The sequence below is a fragment of the Nycticebus coucang genome, chromosome 4, assembly GCF_027406575.1.
Source record: "Nycticebus coucang isolate mNycCou1 chromosome 4, mNycCou1.pri, whole genome shotgun sequence".
Taxonomy (NCBI): Eukaryota; Metazoa; Chordata; class Mammalia; order Primates; family Lorisidae; genus Nycticebus; species Nycticebus coucang.
In genome coordinates this window covers 18,444,858-18,468,792 of record NC_069783.1, presented here as the reverse complement: position 1 = coordinate 18,468,792, position 23,935 = coordinate 18,444,858, and the positions used below count along the sequence as shown (strand labels likewise).

The window sequence follows — 23,935 nt, the reverse complement described above, 5'->3', positions numbered from 1 at the left end:
CAAAGATCTGAAAAGTCCCGGGTGCCCGCTCTCCGCCTTCCACCACTCCTTGTGTCTCCCCTTTCCCATTAAAAGTCTCCCTTCTCTCCAGTCTTATCTCGGGAATAGACAGGCTAACCCCAGCAATCTCTCCCCAAACCAGCCTAAACCTAGGAGCCCGCCCTTGACCACAAATAACAGGCGGAGACCGATTAGCGATGAGATGAATTGCACTTCTGATTGGGCGAGATGCCTTGTCAATCTTCAAGTTTTTCCCAATCAGGAGTCGGGGCCATCCCGCTTTTTGCTCTCCATTGGCCCGTGTGCAGGGTATGCGAGGTCGCGCGAGAGTAGCTGTGACCTCACTGCGCAGGTGCGAAGGAGCTGGCAGGAGTCCGGGCTGGGGGCGGGTTTGAAGGCTTGTTTGGCTTTAGAGGCTGTGATACAGCTGTTTGGATTCGACCGCTAGGCGGAAAGCGATTCCGAAGGGCCAGGACAACAAAGAACCCCGCGAGATTCCCAATGGTGTCCATGACTTTCAAGCGGAGCCGCAGCGACCGGTTCTACAGCACCCGGTGCTGCGGCTGTTGCCATGTCCGCACGGGGACGATTATCTTGGGCACCTGGTACATGGTAAGGGCGGGAGCGGGTAGTGCGCATGTGCGGGGAGTCGGGGGCCTGGGTCTGACCGGGCGTACAGAAGACAGGGTGCTGGGTGGAATGGGGACGTAGAAGGGCGCATCTTTTTAGGGCCCCCTAGCTCTGGTTTAAGTTCAGGGACTTTAAGGAAGGAGACTTGTCCAGGAATCGGAGTCGGGGGGTGGGGTGGGCAAGAAAGGGGAGATTGCTTTTTGGTAAGAGTTTCGAGAGAAAAGCGGACTTGGAAGAGGCGAGGCATTGTGGGCAAAGGGACGAGAGTGCTAGAATTTGATGGGAAGTTCTGGGAATAAACCCGGTTTGGGCTCTTTTTGTATTTCTGCCATCTGAAAGACTGCCCATTCCTTCCTCGCACTCGGTGCTCTCTGGAATTTTTTCCCCTAACGAAACAATTAGCGGACCTTGTTAAATGCAGCTTAGTTTCGACATTGTGGTGCCTGATGGGAAAGCTGTGACTCAGTCGTCAGTTTTCCTGGATCATCTTGCGTTGTAGGAAGGCAGAAAGGCCCCTTTGGGGAGTCTACAGATTGGCTTGTCAGGATTTATACTTGATAATCCTTTTTCCTGGTTCAGCCTCCTCCCTGCCCATCAGATGCTTTTTGTGTAAGATCCGCTCTGTTTTTTTTTTTTTTAATCAGATTAATGTGTGAGGGTACGAACAACTGGGTTACAGTGTTCTCATTTGTTAGGTAGAGTCTCTCTTGTAATTGTGTCCTGCACCCAAAAAATGCGCTATATACCCTTACGTTGTGCCCAATAACTGGGAGCACACCAGTCTCTCCCGCCTCCCCTCTCTCCGTCCGTCCCCACTCTCTCTCTCTTTTTTTTAAGAGACCTTTGTAGAAAGCCTATTCTATTCTGGCCGCATATGCTGGCGTTTCGTGTGTTCCAAGATAATGTGAAATTTGTCATAACTAAGTTAATAATGTTGATTGGTGATTCCTTAGTAATACTTTGCGATTTTATTTATTTTTTTTGTAGAGACAGAGTCTCACTTTATGGCGCTTGGTAGAGTGCCGTGGCATCACACAGCTCACAGCAACCTCCAACTCCTGGGCCTAAGCGATTCTCTTGCTTCAGCCTCCCAAGTAGCTACTACAGGCGCCCGCCACAACGCCCGGCTATTTTTTTTTTTGGTTGCAGTTCAGCCGGGGCCGGGTTTGAACCCGCCACCCTCGGTATATGGGGCCAGCGCCCTACCGACTGAGCCACAGGCGCCGCCCCCGCCTTTTATTTTTTAACCGCTGTTTCCAGGATCCGTACACATTGAAGCTAATTTGCGACTTTTTTTTTTTTTCTTTTAGAGACAGAGTCTTACTTTGTCACCCTCAGTGGGGTGCTGTGGCATCACAGTTCACAGCAACCTCCAGCTCTTGGGCTTAGGCGATTCTTGCCTCAGCCTCCCCAGTAGCTGCGACCACAGGCGTCCGCCATAACGTCTGGCTATTTTTGTTGTTGTTGTTGTTTGCAGTTTGGCCGGAGCCTGGTTTGAACCCGCCACCCTCGGTATATGAGGCCGGCGCCCTACTCACTGAGCTACAGGCGCCGCCTGTAATTTGCGACTTCTAAATATGTGATACAGTTTAGTAGTTTTACACCTTCAGTAGAAGCTGTAGCGAACTTCACATATTGTTGACTTGGCCACTTCTGTAATGACTTGATATGTTGAGTGTGTATGGCGCCTGAGAGGCATTAGTGATATTGTGCAATTTCTTAAGTGAACTGTGAAGAAGGGAAGAGATTTATGCTACTCTTTACTTTCTGTGCATTTGTTACTTCTCCACCCAATATCTTGAAATCATTAGTAACCATTTGGATAAACACCAGGTGAGAACCATCTTAAGTGAGGCAGATACTGTTTCTTGGCCTATCCCCAGGGGACTACCTGACTTCACATTACTCTTAACTGCCCTGTTGTTTTTTACAGTCTTGCTTTTTTTTACATTTTTTACATTTAAAAACAACATAACTTGTATGTGTGAGTTTATTTGCCGTCCTGAGTGTACTTTTATGTTTTCTATACTCACACTCAGAAATGTCATATTTCTTGTATAATTATATCACATTTTCCCTCAAGAGATTCCCCCTGTTCTGTTTGTAAAACTGGACATTGCAAAGTTAATGCAATAAGCTGCATTTAATTTTCTCTGATTTCTTCTACAATTTGCAAAGGGGCTGGCTTTTAATGTCTTTTGTTTATGCTTAGCTCTGTCTCCTGTTTCCCTAAATGAATCATTCAAATCTTTAAGGGTCCTGGGACCTCTTATTCAACCCTACCTTCCTTACTCCCAGAAAATGACCTTACCTTAGTCCTCCTGTTTCTTCTCAGATCCTTCCCTCTTTTCACAGAACAAAGGATTTCTAACTCCTGGAGAAGAAAATAACAACCGTTCCTATTTCAGCATCCAAATGTAATTGGCTATATTCCTTTGTAGTCTCTCCCAAGCAGATTTTTTTGATGCTCAGCTCAAAAGTGAAAAGAATAGCAGGATAAAGTGGGAGTTGTAAACAGGAAACTCAAAACGCAGAGGGAAAAACTTCAGTAATTCTTACAAAATAGGAAGTAAGGAGTTTACATCTGTTTCCCACTTGAAGCACTTCACATGAATATGGTTCATATATCTCTTTAAAGACCCTGCTAGCTGTTCTTACTTTGCCTGGACTTTTCAGGTTAGACTGCTTAAATCAGTGGAGCTGTCTTAAATCAATTAAGAGATTTATTGGCCATCTACAGTGCAAGAAGACGGTGGACATACAAAAAGGAATTAAGTCAGAGGGTCTGTGTGTCATTTGTTTTTTGCATTCCTGTTACCTGTCACAGATAAGACTCACATGTTTCGGCGGCGCCTGTGGCTCAAGGAGTAGGGCGCCGGTCCCATATGCCTGAGGTGGTGGGTTCAAACCCAGCCCCGGCCAAAAAAAAAAAGACTCACATGTTTCTTGTATTAACATGGCATCTGCCCTTAAGATTGTATTATGAAGAACTTTGGAGCACAGATGTAAAAATGAGACTAGTGGTATGGTGACAAGGGAGAAAGAAGGTGATCAGTAATACCAGTTTATTTCAATATTGCTGGTGACTTTCAATAATGTAGCTTCAATTCCATGGCAGTATAAAGATATAATTTCTTCTTAGTTTGAGGAGACATGTAACACTAAGAAAACAAGAGAACCTAGACCAAAATACAGTACATTTTGTTGCCATTAGCTTCTTTATTAAGAAAAATAACATGGGTGAGTGAGGCAGAATGGCACTTCCCCCCTATCTACTTGTTAGGATACGCTCTTCCTCAATTCCAGGTGAGGCAATATTTCTCAATCTGTGTGGGAAAATATTTATGGTTTTTCTTTTGGTTATCTGGGCCATACTTCTAAGATTATGATTTCCTCTGTGCTGCTTGGAACTTGGAGGTGGAGCTCTCCCTGGGCCCGGGCCCAGACACTGTCAGTAACTGTATCTGATGCAGTGTCATTCCTTTCTATCCATGGCATGTACTGGTCTGGTGTTAAGGTGATTGTAACACTGTTTACTAAAATATTAATTATATGGCATTAAATAGTGCTGTGGAACATAGAGGAATCCAGAACCCGTTATTATATGCACCAGAGGTACCAGCCCTGAAGTGTTAGTCTTTGGCACTTTAGGTTGGCAAGAAGCATGCCTGGTTTAATACCTGGTTAAGTAATAAGAAATTCCAGAATGAGCTCAAGTTAAAATTCTAGCATTCCTGAAATGTTTGTTCTATCATTTATTGAAGAATTTGAAGCCAGATGATTTTAAGTTTCTTATGAAGTATAGGCTCAAACGTTTATTGAATAATTGAAAATTCATTTAAAAGTCTGCTGCAGGGATATATTTCTTCATGGTTAATAGTATACTGTAAGAATACACTTGAGGATTTGTAATAATTTTAGGTCTTAGACTTAATATATGGGCTAGTTTTTTGTGAGTGTCTCGACCATAAATAATCCGGTTAGGTAGCTGGGAGAGAAGTCAAGACAGGTTTTCTCTCTCTCTCTCTCTCTTTTTTTTGTACAGACAGTCTCACTTTATCGCCCTCGATAGTGTTGTGGCGTCACACAACTCATAGCAACCTCCAACTCCTGGACTTAGGTGATTCTCTTGCCTCAGCCTCCCAAGTAGCTGGGACTACAGGCGCCCCCCAACGCCCGGCTAACGACAGGTTTTCTCAAGCTCCATTCCTTTTCAGCTCCCACCCTGACTTCTTTAAGTAATGTTTGTTTATATTGACAGTTTCCATCCTCAGATACATTGTTTTGTGCCTCTTTGCCTTTGCCTTCTTCCTGAAATACTGTTTTCCTTCCAACTCACTTTCTAAAAACTTTATTAAGGAAATTTTGAAACATAGGAAAGGAGTGAAATAGTATGAAAGCCTCTCATTTATTCATCACTCTGCTTCAATTATTAACAACATTTTGCCAATTCCAGAAAGTTTTTTAATGGTTTGATCAAGTGTTTTCATGGTGAAGCTGTCCTTTCTTCCTAGCTGGAGGGATCTGTTTTCCTCACTGTGCATGCACCAAGTGTCTGAATACCTCTTGTACACACTTATTAAATAGTACTTGTTACACATTAGTATGATCGTCATTTTTTCTTTTCTCTGCATAACAAGATGTCCTCCTGGGGGAGGAAGGTTAATATCTTTCTTTTAAAATGTGTACAGTGGCTAATTTATTGGTGCATTTGAGGTGTTCATTAGACATTTATTTATTGGATAAATTTTCTCTACAAAAAAGGAATACTCGGTTGTAATTGCCCATAATAGTAAACAATAGCAAAAACCTTCAAAAAATGAAAGGTTTTGATCTTTATAAGAGGGCAGTTTTCTGCTTAGTTTTGAAGATTGGCTGCTGCCCTGTGTGTGAGCCCTTATGAGGATACCCTGAACCAAATACTCTTTTAGTTATGGTCTCAGCAAATACTGGGTCTGGGCAAAATATACGGGGAGAAAACTGAAGAGTAATGATTTTAAAAGTCCCCAAAGATTCTCCTGTGAACAGTTTGGCAGTGGAATGAGAAAACAGAGGAAAATTACTCTCCCCAGCTGAATGCTTCCATGGATCTAATACTGTTCTTTGTATAAATAAAATCTAACGTGTTTCTTGTTGTTTACTTACATAAAATGTGTAGAAGACTTTGAAAAACAATGCAACACATGGTTTGACCTGTTAAATTTACAGTACTGCTCTCGCATTGGGTGGTGTGTTCATTGTCCATTCTCTTAACATATTTGCTGCAATCTGTACCTCTTCATATTACTGGGTTTAGAAGTTAATCATTCAATCTTTTCCTTTTTGTAACTGTAATCAAAAGAAAATTGTAGAGCCCCTATTGTGAGCATAAATATATTTAAGAAGGGGGAAGTGAAACTCCTAAATATTTTGGGCATGTCATTCCCTTCATCTAATAATTGGATTTGCATGTTTTTCTTGACAAACTGATTTCCATACACAGAGCATAACATGTTTCTGGAGATACTATCTGATTATTCAGTAATTATTTTACCTGTTTGTTTTAGTTCATACTTAATCTACCACACACACTAGCCAGAACCCTCTGCAGCAAATGTGGGCAACAAAAAATCAGCCTTCAAAGCTGCAGAGGCACTTGGCAAGTCCCTCAGAAGTTGAGATATATAAAAAAAAGTACCTTGCCTTTGAACAATTCAAGGAAAAAGGCATGGTACTAAACATTTAAAGTATAAACATTTTAGGGAGGTGCCTATGGCTCAGTGGGCAGGGTGCCAGCCCCATATACTGAGGATGGTGGGTTCAAACCTAGCCCCGGCCAAAACTGCAACAACAATAAAGTATAAACATTTTATAGCTTTAGATAATGGTTACTTTGGAAAGACCTCAAAACAGGAGTCACTGGGAAATGGTTTTAAGTAATCATGTAGTGCTGAGAAGCAGGATGTCTTAAAACCCAGATTTGTAAATTAGTGCTTTGCTCTGTCAGGTCAGCAGACTTGACACAAGTTGTGTAGCTTTACTGAACTTAAGCTTCTCCTTCTGCAAATGGGCTTTAGTAATATTTACTTCACACGTTGTGAGTAGTAAGTGAAGTAACATGTGAATATATATGTCATTTGGTAGAGTCTCCATTGATTCTGAATTTGAAAATTGTGACATTGTTTAAATCACCTATCTAAAAGATAAAACTTGGTCTACTTGTCTAGATAATGTTTGTGAAATGATTTAATTTTTTTTTTTAAAGACAGACTCTCACTATGTAGCCCTTGTTAGAGTGCCATGGCGTCACAGCTCACAGCCACCTCAAACTCTTTGGCTTAAGTGATTCTCTTGCCTCAGCCTTCAAAGTAGCTGGGACTACAGGTGCCCACCACAATGCCCGGCTATTTTTTTTGTTGCAATTGTTTAGCTGGCCTGGGCTGGGTTCGAACCCACCACCCTTGGTGTATGTAGCTGGTGCCGTAACCACTGTGCTACGAATGCCAAGCCAAAATGATTTCATTTTTGTGTGCGTGCATGTGTGCGCAATAACTTGAAATGATAAAAAGAAAACGCATTCTCTGTTATTTATCATTCAGGGTAGAACAGGTGAGAAGTACATAGTTGAGTTTGTTTAAAATACCATTGAGAGGGATGTAAAAGCCTTTGAAAGTATCAGGTATTCAGATTTTCACGAAAGGGAAGAGGACAAATTCCGTAACATTTAGACAGGGAACCTAACTTTAATCCTGCGTGAGATATAACAGGACTGTTTCTGAATACTTATAGGCAGTGTTGCCTCCTGGTCTACTGCAGGGATTGGCCAGGAACTATATAGGCATAACTAATTTTCTTTATAAGTGAACTTACAACTCTGGTAGACTAGGGAAAATTTCACTAGATATTATAATGGGACATTGGCAAGGTAAAGAATTTTATTCATGCTGCACATGCTGAGCAGATATGGAGAGCAGGGAACACTTTTACACTGCAAATTAAAACAGCGTCATTGGAAAGAAGTGTGGAGAATCCTCAAAGAACTCAAACTAGACTTTCCGTTTGATCCTACAATCCCATTACTACCCTGTTTCCCTGAAAATAAGACTGTGTCTTATTTTAAGGTGTGCTCCCAAAGATGCACTAGGTCTTATTTTCAGGGGACGTCTTATCGTTCCTATAAGTAGGTCTTATTTTTGGAGGATGCCTTATTTTCGGGGAAATAGGGTATGCATCTACCCAGAAGAAAAGAATGATTTTATCATAAGGATATTTGCACTAGACTATTTATTATAGCTCAATTTACAATTGCCAACATGTGGAAACAACCTACGTCCCCATCAACCCATGAATAGATTAATAAACTGTGGTGTATGTACACCATGGAATACTATTCAGCTCTAAAAAATACGGAGTGTAGGAAAATGAACACCATGCTTAGAAAAATAGTCACTGGTTCTTGAGGGAAATGCTGAGAACAGGACAGTCTCCCGGCTGGCCTAGAGATGTTTTGCAGCCTGAGGAAAAGTCCTCAAGTAACTTAGTGCTCTAATGAAATGAGATTGGTTGCTCATTAGTAAGCAGGTGTTGGACCTTGAGCATTTGTGGCGCTTCAGGGTGGGGGGTCAAGCCTGTGGGGAGAAAGAGCGCATAGCAAGTAGCCCTTGCATTTGATTACTGGGCATTCCCCACACCTGTTGTGTGTTGTCTCAATAAATAGCCAGTGGGGAGGTTGCTTGGGGCTCTCCTGCATCTCTGGTGAGCCTCACTTCATGCAGGCTTATACTTTCAATCAGAGTACTGGCTGTTTCCTGCATGCTGGCGCGGACAACATAGCAGCTTCAACAATGGAGACTTACACTTAACCTGGATGGAGTTGAAACACACTCTTCTTAGTAAAGTATCACAGGAATGGAAAATCAAGTATCCAGTGCACTCAATATTAATATGGAGCGACTAGACAAACTAATACGCGCCCACACAGAGGAAAACTCAATTTAATTCAAGGTAGGGGGTAAGGGAGAGAAAAGAGAAGGGAGGAGATTGGGGTGCTCCCACCTAATGGGCAGTGTAAGGATATATGGCGCACTCCTGGGTGCAGGACACAACTACAGCACGGGCTTTACCTAACAAATGCAGACATTGTGACTCGATTGTTTGCACCCTGGTTTTTTACAAAATTTTTGAAAAATTTATTCAAAAGTTGCTGACTAATGGGAAGGGGAAGTCTCTGGCAGCTTTGTTCTGAGTTCTTTTCTCTTTTGTTAGTGACATAGAAGGAGATACTGGGTGGTGCCCGTGGCAGTGGTTAGGACACCAGCCACGTACACCAAGGCTGGCAGATTCGAATCTGGTCCGGGCCAGCTAAAGTAACAGTGACAACTGCAACAGAGAAATAGGCGGGCGCCTGTATTTCCAGCTACTTGGGAGGCTGAGGCAAGAGAATTGCTTAAGCCCAAGAGTTTGAGGTTGCTGTGAGCTTTGATGCCACGGCCCTCTACTGAGGGCGACATAATGAGACTCTGTCTCCAGAAAAAAATAAGAGATGCTGATTATATGCTAATCATTTTTTCAAATTAAGGAAGCTGACAGAAATAGCAAATCTTGACAGACAAGAATGTAATAAGATAAAATTCACTTATAAATTAGTATTAAGGCCTATGCTTGGGTCTCTGGGTTCAACTTCAGAGGTACAAGTGGTAGCTTAAAATCAAGTGTGAGAAAGAACCACGTGTTTTAGGGAATTACTTTCATATGATATTCAAAAAATTTATAAAGCTAGTGCAGTTTCAGGGTGCATTAATTGAAATTTGTTAGCTAACATTTGGGGACCGAGGTCCCATTGTGTTCTGACCTGGCTGATCTTCCCTCATTTCAATATTATGTCCATCAAACTGGAGTGTATATAAAAAGGAGAGCAAGAGGGCAATAGGTAGCTGGAAGGTTTATGGATCTGAATGTTTATTCTGGAAAGACAGTATTTGGAGGCTGCCATCAGGTGTTAGAGGAGAATTTACTTAGACATGCGAGTACGTTATCGTCCTGAACTAGACTCATACGCTTAGAAGACTTAACCTTTAGTGAGTTCTCCCTCACTGGATGGGAGTGCTGTGGAGGGTTTCAGGCATCTAATGGGTAAATATATTAGATGAACAGTAGCTTCTTCAATCCCAGAGTTGCTGAGATTGGTCTATGAATAAATAAATGACTCTGAACACGAACAATTTGTAATAATTCCTTAGTTTTAATTTTTGTGCTGTTTTATTCTGATGTCTTGGTATTAACACGGGCCAAACATCTTATAACTGAAAGTGGTTAATACTAAGTTTGTACTTTAACTTTATGAAATAACTACTTTTAAGCTATTCTCGTGGTGATAATTCCATATTGTTTTGTCTTAGGTAGTCTCCTACTATTTTATATCTTTGTTACTTCAAGTAAAATAATTTTAAATAGAGGACACTATCTAAAGATTGTGGAGGAGACTGCTTCCTGATGATTTTAATGTAACTGATAAAATGTTATCTTTTGCAGGTGGTGAACCTATTGATGGCAATATTGCTGACAGTGGAGGTGACTCATCCAAACTCGATGCCAGCTGTCAACATTCAGTATGAAGTCATTGGTAATTACTATTCATCTGAGAGAATGGCTGGTATGTTTTTAGTCGTAAAGAAAGTTCTTCCTAATTTTTTAATGCAGTAGTGCCTTGCTTAATGATGAGGATGTGCATTGTTATGCAATTTTGTTGTTGTGCCAACGTCATAGAGTGTACTTACACAAACCCAGAAGGGATAGATAGCCTTCTACTCATGTAGGCTGTATGCTACAGCCTGTTGCTCCTCGGCTACAACCTGTACAGGAGGTTATTGTGCTGAATAGTACAGGTAATGTAGCATGATGGTATTTGTGTATCTAAATATGTCTAAATGTAGAAAAGGTACAGTAAAAATAGAGTATTATAATTTTATGGGACCGCCATCCTATCTGCAGTCCCTCGTTGACTGGAATGTTATGTGGTGCATGACTCACTTTCTGACACGTGCCTTAACACCATCAGTTACCAGGGAAAGGGGAGGGTAGAGGTAAATAAAAAGAATTGTAAACCTTTGAGGCCAGCTGACAGGTGTCATTAGGATGGGAGATTTGCAAATAGATGATTGTAGTAAAATATACAAATTATCTTTTGCTCTGAGTCACAGTTCTGTATCTATGTAGATGGAGGGAGGTTTGACATTAGGTTAAAAAGAGTAATCCTGGAATATTTACATAAATTATCTTTTTAAATCTATTTGTTCCCTGATGGCAATATTTTTTTGTCCTTCATCTTTAAAATAAAGGTGTAGAAAAATTTTAGTTGAGATTTTACATTATTATTAATTATATAAGGTACTTTTAGTTTAGTTGAACAGTAAATTATTCCTCAGACTTCCCAGTGCAAGTAGTTTCTACATGTGTATTTTAAAATTTCACTTCAGAAAATTGTTTCCCATTCATGTGTATATGTTGTATATAATAGGTTTTTCATTCTCATGTATTTATTTATTTATTTCAGAGACAGAGTCTCACTTTATTATAGTGCCATGGTGTCACAGCTCACAGCAACCTCTAACTCTTGGGCTTAGGTGATTCTCTTGCCTCAGCCTCCTGAGTAGCTGGGACTACAGACGCCTGCCACAACGCCCTGCTACTTTTTGGTTGCGGTTTGGCTGGACCAGGTTTGAACCCTCCATCCTCAGTATATGGTGCTAGTGCCCTATTCACTGAGCCACAGGCACCCGCCCTATTTATTTATTTTTTAAGACAGTCTCACTGTCACCCTTAGTAGAGTGTTGTTGCGTCACTGCTCATAGCAACCTCAAACTCTTGGGCTTAAGTGATTCTCTTGCGTTCGCCTAGCTGGGATTATAGGCGCCCGCCACAATGCCAGGCTATTTTTTTGTTGTAATTGTCATTATTGTTTGGCAGGCCCAGGCCAGGTTTGAACCTGCCAGCCCTGGTGTATGTGGCCCGTGCCCTAGCCACTGAGCTACAGGCGCTGAGTCCATTCTCATGTTTTTAGATTTATTAGTTTTTATGATAAAGTTTTGAGCTTCATTACATTTATGGCCTTCTGGGATTTATTCATAAAGGTGTATGTGTGTGTGTATTTGGTTGTTAATTCATACCACGGTCCCACCTCAGGGGCAGGGTCCTTTAAGACCTGTGGAACTAGCTTGATCCACTGAAGAAAAGTAAAGTTACAGGCAGCACCTGTGGCTCAGTGAGTAGGGTGCCGCCCCCATATGCAGAGGATGTCTGGCGGGTTCAAGCCCGGCCCCGGCCAAACTGCAACAACAAAATGGCTGGGCGTTGTGGGTGGGTGCCTGTGGCCCCAGCTACTCGGGAGGCTGAGGCAAGAGGATCACCTGAGCCCAGGAGTTGGAGGTTGCTGTGAGCTGTGTGACACCATGGTACTCTACCGAGGGCAATAAAGTAAGACTCTGGTCTCTACAAAAAAAAAAAAAAGAAAAGTAAAGTTAAAGTGGCAAGAGATAAAAAGTAAGACATGCAGAATAGAGTTTTCAAAGGTGGGAAACACTGGGGACACCACTTGCTTGTGGGGGTCCAGCAGATGGCCCTGAGTGTTTGTTCTACTCAGTTTTTATTGAAGGCTATTACCTTATTTAGCCCATAGGGTGAGCTGAGGAAGGGAGCAAAAACATCAGCATTTTCTCTGAGTAAGCATATTGGTTCTTACTCTGTCTATGATCATTAACTTTAAGGGTCTGAGCAGCCTTGAGAAATCTGAAACCTGAGCCTTGTGTGGAGGCAGTTTGCTGTCTGTGGTCATGCACACAGATACCTTGGGAGAGGTTAATCCCCACTAGTTATCTGTGGAGCAGACCGTGGCATCAGGCTCCTGAAGAATCTGGAAAAGAGGAATTTTCCTCCATCTCCAACCTAGAGACATCTTCCTCTGTTGATTAGGGTACAAGGCCCCCTGCCCATATGTCAGGGCCGGAGCTATTCCCTTGATCTCTGCCCTGGTCATAATATAAATCCACACAATGGGTATTTGCTTTGACTGGTGACTAGGCAGGGGAGGGCCTAGTTAATGTTCCTCCACACAGCCATTACTTCAGAGTGTTTACATACTCAGCAGGGGTGTTTGTGAGCTGTATCCCTTACAGACCAGGCTTCCAGCAAAAGCAGGAACTACTCAGATAAGTGATTTAGCTGCTGGTTTAAAAGTAAGCTACTTAAACTGTTTTTATTCCATCTTATTCAGCTTATTTTTGTTTTTCCCTTTTTCTGGGGATGTTTTCCCTTGCCAAGAATGGGGTCTTCAGTCCCCTTCTCTCTCCAGTTCAAATATGTAATTAGTTGTCCACGTTGTCCATAGGGCTAACTTCTGTTCCAGGAGCCAGGTAGAATTTTGTGGCTATCATAGGAAGTTGTATGAACACACTAAATTGTTAACATTGTATTTTTTAAAGTACTTTTTATTTTATTTTATTATTTTTTAAAATTTTATGTATTTAAAAAAAATTTTATGTATTTGACCTATTTAATTTTTTTCTTTTTATTTTATTGTTGGGGATTTATTGAGGGTACAAGAAATCAGGTTACACTGATTGCATTTGTTAGGTAAAGTCCCTCTTGCAATCTTGTCTTGCCCCCAAAAGGTGTGGCACACACCAAGGCCCCAACCCCCTCCCTTCTTCCCTCTCTCTGCTCTTCCTTTCCCCACTCCCCCCTCCTTCTTTCTCTCTCTGCTCTCCCCTTCCCCCACCCCCACTGTGTCCTTAATTGTCCTAATATCAAAATTGAGTACATAGGATTCATGCTTCTCCATTCTTGTGATGCTTTACTAAGAATAATGTGTTCTACTTCCATCCAGGTTAATACGAAGGATGTAAAGTCTCCATTTTTTTTTTAATGGCTGAATAGTATTCCATGGTGTACACATACCACAGCTTGTTAATCTGTTCCTGGGTTGGTGGGCATTTAGGCTGTTTCCACATTTTGGCAATTGTAAATTGAGCTGCAATAAACAATTTAGTGCAAGTGTCCTTATGATAAAAGGATTTTTTTCCTTATGGGTAGATGCCCAGTAATGGGATTGCAGGATCAAATGGGAGGTCTAGCTTGAGTGCTTTGAGGTTTCTTCATACTTCCTTCCAAAAAGGTTGTATTAGTTTGCAGTCCCACCAGCAGTGTAAAAGTGTTCCCTTCTCTCCATGTCCACATCAGCATCTGCAGTTTTGAGATTTTGTGATGTGGACCCTTCTCACTGGGGTTAGATGGTATCTCAGGGTGGTTTTGATTTGCATTTCTCTAATAAATAGGGATGATGAGCATTTTTTCATGTTTGTTAGCCGTTCATCTGTCTTCTTTAGAGAAGGTTCTATTCATGTCTTTTGCCCATTGATGTATGGGATTGTTGGCTTTTTTTCATGTGGATTAATTTGAGTTCTCTATAGATCCTCGTTATCAAGCTTTTGTCTGATTCAAAACATGCAAATAGCCTTTCCCGTTGTGTAGGTTGTTTGCTTTGGTTGTTGTCTCATTAGCTGTACAGAAGCTTTTCAGTTTAATGAAGTCTCATTTGTTTATTTCTGTTGTTGCATTTGCCAGGGCAGTCTTCTTCATGAAGTCTTTCCCCAGGCCAGTATCTTCCAGTGTTTTTTCTGTGCTTTCTTTGAGGATTTTTATTATTCTATGCCTTAAATTTAAGTCCTATATCCATCTTTAATCAATTTTTGTGAGTGGAGAAAGGTGTGGGTCCAGTTTTAGTCTTACACGTGGATATCCTGTTCTCCCAGCACCATTTATTATTATTGGCTGGAGCTGGTTTTGAACCCGCCACCTCCCGTATATGGGGCCAGCGCCCTACCCCTTTGAGCCACAGGAGCCGCCCATCCCCGCACCATTTATTGAATAGGGAGTCTTTCCCCCAAGGTACGTTCTTGTTTGGTTTATCAAAGATTAGGTGGTTGTAAGATGTTAGTTTCATTTCCTGGTTTTCCATTCGATTCCAAATGTCTATGTCTCTATTTTTGTGCCAGTACCATGCTGTTTTGACCACTATGGCCTTGTAGTACAGCCTAAAGTCTGGTATGCTGATGCCCCCCCCAGCTTTGATTTTATTACTAAGAACTGCCTTAACTATACGGGTTTTTTTCTGGTTCCATGCAAAACACAGAATCGGGCGGCGCCTGTGGCTCAGTGAGCAGGGTGCCGGCCCCATATGCCAAGGGTGGTGGGTTCAAACCCAGCCCCGGCCAAACTTCAACCAAAAAAAAAAAAACACAGAATCATTTTTTCCCAAATCTTGAAAGTAGTACTTTTTATTTTTAAAAAGAAAGAAAATCTCCTGCTTGTCTTTTTGGATATAGTATAATCTTTTAATTTTGTTGCCAACTCTAATAGGAGAATAACAATATATTAGAAAGAAACAGCCTTTCTGGCATTTGTATTTTCTGAGTGGTCTGTTTTTTATATGAAAACCAGAAAAAGAACAGTAAATAAAACTTTATCTGTTATTTACTTTTTGATACTTTCAAAATTGTATTTTAAAATATAAAATTTTAATTAACCTGCTAATGTCAGTATATTCCTTTGACATGTTTCTCCTAAAATTGAAGGGTAGAAAAAAAGATTTATGTTCATTGAAATTCTTGCAAATCTAGTAAGCTGGTTCCTGTGGCTAGAGCTGTAGGGATGGTCACGAGTTCCTGCATATACTGCGTGAGTGTTGTAACTAAGAAAATCAGATGTATTCATTATTATGTTTGTGTTGATTATAAATGTACCAAAGCCCTTATTCTTGAGAAAATATAAAAATACATAGTTCTTAGTCATATCGCAGTTTGTTTTTCTTTGTAAATTAAAATTTGACTTTCTCATCCAATTTCTGATCATTGGCCTTTTAAAACCCATTTTAAATAATGAGGTTTATGGTAAGTTTTTTTAATCATCTAAATAGGATGTGGAAATCAGTATATATAAAACATTTGCAGAACATACACACACAGTTTTTCAAATATGGGCTTAACTTTATTTGACTCACTTTGAAAATGCCTAAACACCTGGGGAGACCCCTAGTCAGGAGGTTCCTGAACGCAGTGGTCTGTGGAAACCTGAGACCAGATTTCTGTGTGGCATCTAGCCCTTGTGTTTGGTTTGCTTTATTGATTCACAAATACTGGAGTATCTGTCTTTCCAGATATGGGTTTCCAACCTGCCACCCCATTTTCCCTCCTCTTTGCTATTTGTTTTATTGTTTTAATACTTATGGAAATCAAAATAAGCATACAGTCTTTTTTTTTTTTTTTTAATCTCTTGACCCCTTTGAAATGGGGGTGGAAGGTATTTATTTATTTATTTGTTTATTTGCAGTTTTTGGCCGGGGCTGGGTTTGAACCTGCCACCTCCGGCATATGGGGCTGGCGCCCTACTTCATTGAGCCACAGGTGCCGCTCATAGACAAGTCTTTTGAATATAGATTCTTTTTCTTTCTTTCTTTTTTTTTTTTTTATTGTCGGGGGTTCATTGAGGGTACAATATGAATATAGATTTGAATTACAAATTTTGCTTACTAAGTTTAGTGCCAAATACTGATGTTTGTACAGCCCCGTGGTAAGATTTATCCAGTACAAATTTATAAATTTATCCAGTAGTGTGACAGTTCAGCAGTTGTTAATCATTCACGCTATTGGTGCCCTCAGTTTATTTATCTGTCCAGGGTCAAAGAATCAACTATAGATTTGTGGCAAGAAGCTCAACAAGTCAAATGTGTTTTAGTATAATCTGAGATTACTTGGATGGTTTTCGAAAGTATTAGTAAACATGGATTAATGGAGAGTTGGAGCAACCTGACAAAGTGGAACAAAAAAAGTAGAACTGTGTGTAGCAAAGAAGCCAAAGTGAAGGAAGCAATGAGTTTCAATGTTTGGGTGTTAGGGCTGGGAAGAGGGGATAAATTAACTTTGGATTTCAGTTTGTATTTTATCTAAGGCAAGAGGTGACATCTATAGCATTCTGGGTTTAATACATCTGTCTTTGGTAAAGACCAGCCTTCCCTTTTAAGCAAATACCAGTGAAATGAACTCTAGCTATCTCACAAGACCCAACTTGTGTCATTTTGTTTGCATTTTTTCCTGCATCTCCAGGCAGTGCTAATTGTGTCTCTGTTGTGACATGCAACACATTGAATCACAATGATCTGTTTGTATATATTCAGACTATTGTACTTGTTAAGGGCACAGAGACCAGTCTCCTTAGCAGAATGCATGGTTTATGTGTCATCCTAAACAAATGTCAATGAATTATTGTAGCAATTTAACAAATGTGAGCTTTGCATGAATTTCTTTAGGTTTATTACTTAATGCTGAGACTTAGATATTTTTTTCTTTTTGGTCTTATGTTTTTTCGTAGCCAATTTTAAAACTATTTAAAAAATTTTAAGCTAGTTTTAAAACATTATAATTTTGCCATAATGAGTTTTGGTCTTTTTGTTGTGTAAGTAGCATAATTAGATTTTTGTTTTTGTTTTAGATAATGCCTGTGTTCTTTTTGCCGTCTCTGTTCTTATGTTTATAATCAGTTCGATGCTGGTATATGGAGCAATTTCTGTAAGTATCCTCTGTTTTCATCTTTCAGAGTTTGACTGTTACTGAGTGATACTTAATAATTTCAGATATGTGATATAGTGTTGTGGTTACTTTTCCTACAGTATCAAGTGGGTTGGCTGATTCCATTCTTCTGTTACCGACTTTTTGACTTCGTTCTCAGTTGCCTGGTTGCTATCAGTTCTCTCACTTATTTACCAAGAATCAAAGAATATCTGGATCAATTAGTAAGTGTGTGCACGCTAATTAAACCTTTTTTATTTTAAGTAAAATATTGAAGTTCCAAGTTAGCCTTAAATACTAGTTTTAACTACCTCACTTGCTTTTTATAATGTTTTAAAGTAATTCTGTTCTTTTAACTACTATGTTGGAACCTAAAGATGAATATCATGGAACTAGTAGTTCAGTTTTTGTTTTTCAGTTTGACTGTATAATAATTGGACTGTATTGGCACTCTTTAAATGATTAGCTTTTTGTTTTCATAGACATCCTAGCAAATGTTTGAGTGCCTACTTTATTTTCAGCCCTGTGCTAGGCACCAGTGGTGATGGTGGAGATATATAACTTCCTGTCTTTTGGGGAGCAAACTATATATTTGGGGAGTCAGAACATATGAGTATGTCTGTGATAACTGGAGCTGTCACATGGCGGCAGTAAATAAGGAACTTAGATGGATGTCATATAAAGGAACCCTCTGGACTGAAGTGGCCAAGGAGAGCTTCGCATAGGTGGTCTGGAAAGAGGTATGGGGTCCCGAGAGGTGAATGCTAGGAAGGCATCCTAAGTTCACTTCCAAAATACTTTTAGAACTTTTCTCTGTACTTCCAGAGAAAAGTTTTAAAATACTATTAGAGTTCTAAATACTAACACTTTTCTCTGCACTTCTGCCTAATTTGTTTTGCACACCAAATTTATCATTCATTCACTCAAAAAATGTTTGTTGGTTACTCTTATGTGCAGGGCACTCTGCCAGGTTATAGGGATATGTAGCGTACTGTGGGAGTGAACATCACATGGGTTGTGGACTGGGATTGGGAAGTGAGGTTTGAATTGTACTCAGGAGTTTGAATAGGAATTAAGAGAGGGAAACTAAACTACAGCATTCCAGGTGAGAGAGAGACCTGGAGACAGGAAGGAGCATGGTTTAGTCAGGGAACTTACAGATGGCCGTGGTGACCTGTACAGAGGGAGGGCTTGTTGGCTTAATTAACTATGGTTAGAAGCTTCTTAAGGCCTGCTTTCTGCTCATGTCATCTCTGGCTGAAAAATGATAAGTGGCATGTCCCTGCCTTCTAAATAAACCCCCTAGCATGGCATAGCCAATGAGCTGATGCCATTCTATGTTTGTCCTTTTGTTTATGAACGAAGACTCAAAAAACTTTTGAGCTTTTTTTCTAAGGAGACACTTGGCTACAGTTTGGGGAGTGGTGTGTGTGTGGGGGGTTCATTTAGTGAAAATGTAATTATTTAGGGCTTTGTGTTGACAGTGTGGTTAAAAAGAAGTAAAAGCTAAGAAAATTAAATGAGCTTTATAGAAAAGAACATGAAAATGGATTTACAGACTCCATTGTCTTCTTTCCTCTTTTGTTCACTTAGTTCCTCAGTCTGGGAGGTACTTCCTCACCCACCACCACCCCCACCCCGCCCGCCTGCTCTTAAATTCTAATTTTTTCTTTTATAACGCTCTTCTGGAATGGTAGCTCATTGCATTGTACTTGTTCAGTCAGGGCTGAGTAAGTATTTAAATGAATATAGCTCATGAGAGAAAAAGATAATAAATTCAAGAAGGGGGGTGGTCCCAGTAAGTTCCCACCTAACTGGTATAACGTATAGGATCATGGCACACCTGAGTGAAGGGCTCAACAATGCAACCTAATCAGGTGTACCCTCATTAATCTGAAATTAATAAATGAATACATCTTTGTCAGTAGACTAGGGTATGTCTGTGCTAAACCTCATAATATTGCCTTGCTTTAATACCAGTGGCTTCGTTTTGCCCCTATCTTATGGGAGTCAACACCTGTAATTGGCTTTTAGAAAAATAATATTCCCCATTAGGACTAAATGGCCCTTAGAACTTAGATCTCAGTACCTCCTGAACTTACTGACTCAGTGACCTAGGAACAAATCTGGGGGTCCCCTACAGGAGACTGTTTTTCCAAAGATCAGAAAGATGGAAAATAGTGAAAAATAAAGAGAAAATGAGCTCAGTTTAGATGGTTAGGGGTATTATGGGGTTTCAAACAGTGTATTTTAAGTGATTAATAGCATGCATTAATAGTGATGAGGCTTAAAATTGAATTCTATTTATACATTTTTATTTAGAGTATCACTTCTGTCTTTGGGGGCTTTTACTAGTTTATATTCTTAAAATGCTTTCTAGGTTATTACCCAATGCAAATGTGGTGGCTGAATTGTAAATGTGTGTGTTTTTTTAATAGCCTGATTTTCCCTACAAAGATGACCTCCTGGCATTGGATTCCAGCTGCCTCCTGTTCATTGTTCTCGTATTCTTTGTCTTGTTCATCATTTTTAAGGTACATTGGTGACTAAACCTTTGGGGGGCTAGTGAGACTGACACCGTCTATTGTCACAGCAGATGGAGGATTTCTGCTGATGGTGTTTATTCTCACACAACAGTAGAGATAGCTGCTAGAGAACACCCTCTGTCTTGTTTCTAGGGAATGGCTGGAAGTGTCAGAATCCTTTCCTAAGTGTAGGGAACATCTTTATGTTTTCAAAAGCAGTTCATGATTTGTACTGAACATCTGTTAGAATTCCCAAGGCTCAGAGACCTGGAAGTCAGTCGGAATTGAAACCCCAACTCTGGTTTCTCTGTGAAATGTTGATGATACACTGTGACATTTAAATGGGAGCAAGTAGGGAATGAGCCTGGATTGTATTAGGTCCATGCAGGTACGGTTCTCCTTTCCACAGAGGAGATCATGGGGAAAGCACTGTACGTCACCTGCATTTTGGAGCAGTTAGCCTGTTGAGTTTCTAGCAGATGTAAATCTTCTTTTTATTCTTTCAGGCTTATCTAATCAACTGTGTTTGGAACTGCTATAAGTACATCAACAACAGAAATGTGCCAGAAATTGCTGTGTACCCTGCCTTTGAAGCACCTCCTCAGGTTAGCTACTATTTAATCTAGTAAAATGTCACTAGCCAGTATTGATTGTTCCAAGAAAGGAACCTGGAGCTTAACTTTCTCCTCTGTGCTATAGCTCTGGTTTGGGTCATGAACAGCTTAAATCCAGAGGATTTGGCATTTCCCAGTTGGAATCTTGAGTACATGGGCTAGAAACATTCTGCACTGCTTATCTTGTCCATCTTGGCTGTTAGTCGTCCTCACAAGTGTTGTGTTTGTCGGGGACATGAGACTGAAAATAGCTACGGTAGGCTCCTGTAGCCTCTGGGGCTTCAGGGGTGGGGGGGATGGGGAAAGCACCATTGATGGGAGCCTGAACTATGTTAGGTCAGTTTGATTGAACTTGTGTTGTTTTCCAAAAACATCCATATGATCCAAAGGGGGAGCTGGTGTGTCTGTGGGGAGGTGAAGGCAGTGGGAGCTCTGCAGTTGTTACAGGTTAGAGTGCCACTCCACTACATTGGTGTGCCTGGTACCCTAGAGGCACATGGTATAAGTTCATGACTAAAACAGATTCAGGTGAAACTCAGGATACAGGACCCAGCATCTCATTGGAGGCTTTGGTGGCATGGTTTGGGATCCCTTTAACCCAGGTCCTTAACCCCTGAGGTGTACTTTATCAGTCACATTGGAATGTCAGGAGAGCCATGGCACATACTGCCTGTCACACAATCCTTGTAGCCTCAGGGTCAGTCCAGAAACAGAACTCTGCCTCCCTCCCTCCTCATCCATCTCATCCGTCTGTAGCAATCTTGATAAAGTTCGAGGTTATTCAGGCATCTGCTCTCAGGAACTTTTTAGCTAACAGCTTCTTTGGCTCTTCTTTATAGATTTTTACAAGTCTACTTAGGGCATAAAATCTGAAATTTGAATTATTCCTGAAAGGATTTTAAAGGGGAATTAAGTCTGATATTTTTCTTTTTTATTTTTTTTAGTTCTTCCTTCCTTCTTCCCTCCCTCCTTCCTTCCTTCCCATAGCTGTGTACATTAATGCAATCATGGGGTACAATGTGCTGGTTTCATATACAATCTGAAATATTTTCATCAGACTGGTTCACATAGCCTTCACGGCATTTTCTTAGTTACTGGGTAAAGACATTTATATTCTACACTTAGTAAATTTCACATGTACCCTTGTAAGATGCACCGTAGGTGTGGTCCCACCAATTACCCTCCTTTCCCTCACCCAATCCCCCTCTTCTCCCCTTTGTCTCCCCTTTCCCCTTCTTTGTGGGCTATAATTGGGTTATAGCTTTCATATGAAAGCTATAAATTGGTTTCATAGTAGGGCTGAGTACATTGGATACTTTTTCTTCCATTCTTGAGATACTTTACTAAGAAGAATATTTTCTAGCTCCATCCATGTAAACATGAAAGAGGTAAAGTCTCCATCTTTCTTTAAGGCTGTATAATATTCCATGGTGTACGTATACCACAATTTATTAATCCATTCATGGGTTTATGGGCACTTGGGCTTCTTCCATGACTTTAGCAATTATGCATTGGGCTGCAATAAACATTCTATTATTCTTTTTTAGTATGTTTTGCCAACCTATGAAATGGCTGTGAAGATGCCTGAGAAAGAACCACCGCCTCCTTACCTACCTGCCTGAAGAAATTCTGCCTTTGACAATAAATCCTATACCAGCTTTTTGTCTTGTTTATTTCACAGAATGCTGCAATACAGGGCTCATCAAACTGGTTTGATGTAAGATACGTTGTCTTTTGTTTTAGCATTCATTTTCAGACACTAAGGAGCTTTTTGGACATCTATTAAATCTTTTTTTGTCGTTTTTCTATACATTTTAATAGTTTTTGAAGACAATCTAGGTTAAGCAAGAGCAAAGCACCATTGTTTGCCTTTAATTGGGGGGTGGGGAGGGATGGGGGGGATTCTCCACATATTTTCTTTTTTAACTTTGCACTTTCTTTATATAATAGTTTGCATTTTGTTACTTGCTGCCCTGGATACTTTCAGGAAGAATGAACTACATATTTAGGGTGAGTGAGTTGCGTATAAGATTTGAAGTTTTCCACTATGGAAACAGGAAAAATTTATGCTGTTCTGTCTTGACTGTGGATGATAACGGTTGCATGTTTCTAATTTGTATGTTTCCATCTTTGTGATAAGACGCTTTAATAAATCTCTTAAATATTTACTGTTGTCATTTTTTGTTTTAGATAAAACCTAACAGTTTGTATTACAGTATATTCAGATTTCCATGGTTTTTTGTTAACTTTGAGAATGCAGTTACCCCTCCATATCCGTGTGTTTTGCTCCCATAGATTGAAAATATTCAGGGAAAAAAAAAGGATGGTTGCATTTGTACTAAACATGTATAGACTTTTTTCTAATTATTCCGTAAGTACTATATAACTGTTTACATTGTGCTAGATTATATAAGTGATCTAGAGATGATTTGTGGGAGGCTGTGATTAAATTCTGTACACTGTTACATAAGGGACTTGAGCTTCCACCACAGAACAGGAGCACAACTATACATTGCTGGACTTTTAATTAGAAATCATTTCTGTAATTCAGTAATACAGAATTCTTATTTAAAGTTATGGTGAAGAGATTTCTTGAATCACAAGCCAGAAATTAATACTGGTGATTCAACAGAAAAATTACACAAGCAGTGTAGCAAGCTGTGTTTATGTTTTATGATTATTTGGTTAGGCAATAAACTCTTCAAGAATAATTCAGGCCGGGCACAGTGACTCACTCCTGTAACCCCAGCACTCCGGGAGGCCAAGGCTGGATTGAGCTTAGGATTTCGAGACCAGCCTGAGCAAGAGCGAGACCCCATCTCTAAAAATAGTCAGGTGTTGTAGTGGGTGTCTGTAGACCCATCTACTTAGGAGGCTGAGGCAAAAGGATTGCTTGAGCCCAGGAATTTGAGATTACTATGAAGCTATAACACCAGGGGACAAAGTGAAACTCTGTCCTCCCCCGCCCCCGCAAAAAAATTCAAATTAAAGTGTATCAATTGACTTCAAGAGGGGAACCAAGTAAGTCTAGAGATCTAGTGAATATAAGAGCTGTCTGGAAGGTATCCAGCTATGTAAGAGGAAAAATAGTATTAATAATGGCTGGGTACTTTCTGGACAGTCCTCATTAAGTCTAGAGATCCAATGTACAGCTTATGTGTGTAGTTAATATTATATACTGAAAATTTCCTAAGAGGAGATTATAGGTACACTTACCTTAAAATACGGAAGGTGATGATAGATTAATTTGCTTAACTGTATTAATCTTTCACTGGGTATATGTATATCAAAACAGCATGTTGTACACTTCAAGTATATACAATGTTAAAGGGGGGGAACCAAAAAAGAAAACAGAAGCAAACTACAATTTATAGGCACAATTTAATTTTTGTCCACAAAATACTCCACTTGGATCTTGGGGAGAATATGGCAGTGGTGGCTTTGTGCATACCATATAAGCACATAGATATACTTTACACATCTTTCAAAGGGACAGCAGAATTGTTTGGCTGTGAACTTACTTTGTGAAGGCTTGGCACCATCTCCCCTGAAAAGCTTACTCCTTTTGTAA

General features: G+C 40.2%; 1 protein-coding gene across 2 annotated transcripts; it reads left to right on the top strand.

Moving 5' to 3' along the window:
- The first annotated feature begins 349 nt into the window (after positions 1–349).
- On the top strand, positions 350–22,532 carry LAPTM4A (lysosomal protein transmembrane 4 alpha). 2 transcript variants are annotated; one of them, XM_053588703.1, is made up of 7 exons: positions 350–612; positions 10,141–10,261; positions 17,149–17,225; positions 17,327–17,449; positions 19,664–19,759; positions 20,257–20,355; positions 21,912–22,532. In XM_053588703.1, exons 1-7 carry the CDS (start codon positions 502–504, stop codon positions 21,984–21,986), a joined length of 702 nt encoding a protein of 233 aa, XP_053444678.1. In that variant the 5' UTR covers positions 350–501; the 3' UTR covers positions 21,987–22,532. The 2 variants fall into 2 exon arrangements, with proteins under 2 accessions (XP_053444678.1, XP_053444676.1); XM_053588701.1 differs by having other exon boundaries at positions 363–612; positions 10,141–10,231.
- Positions 22,533–23,935: the final 1,403 nt, after the last annotated feature.

Bases quoted from the DNA above. Each gene is read 5' to 3' on its own strand.
- LAPTM4A (XM_053588703.1), top strand. From the start codon at position 502: ATGGTGTCCATGACTTTCAAGCGGAGCCGCAGCGACCGGTTCTACAGC. The intron at 613-10,140 runs GTAAGGGCGGGA...TATCTTTTGCAG, and splicing joins TCTTGGGCACCTGGTACATG to GTGGTGAACCTATTGATGGC. The intron at 17,226-17,326 runs GTAAGTATCCTC...CTTTTCCTACAG, and splicing joins TGGTATATGGAGCAATTTCT to TATCAAGTGGGTTGGCTGAT.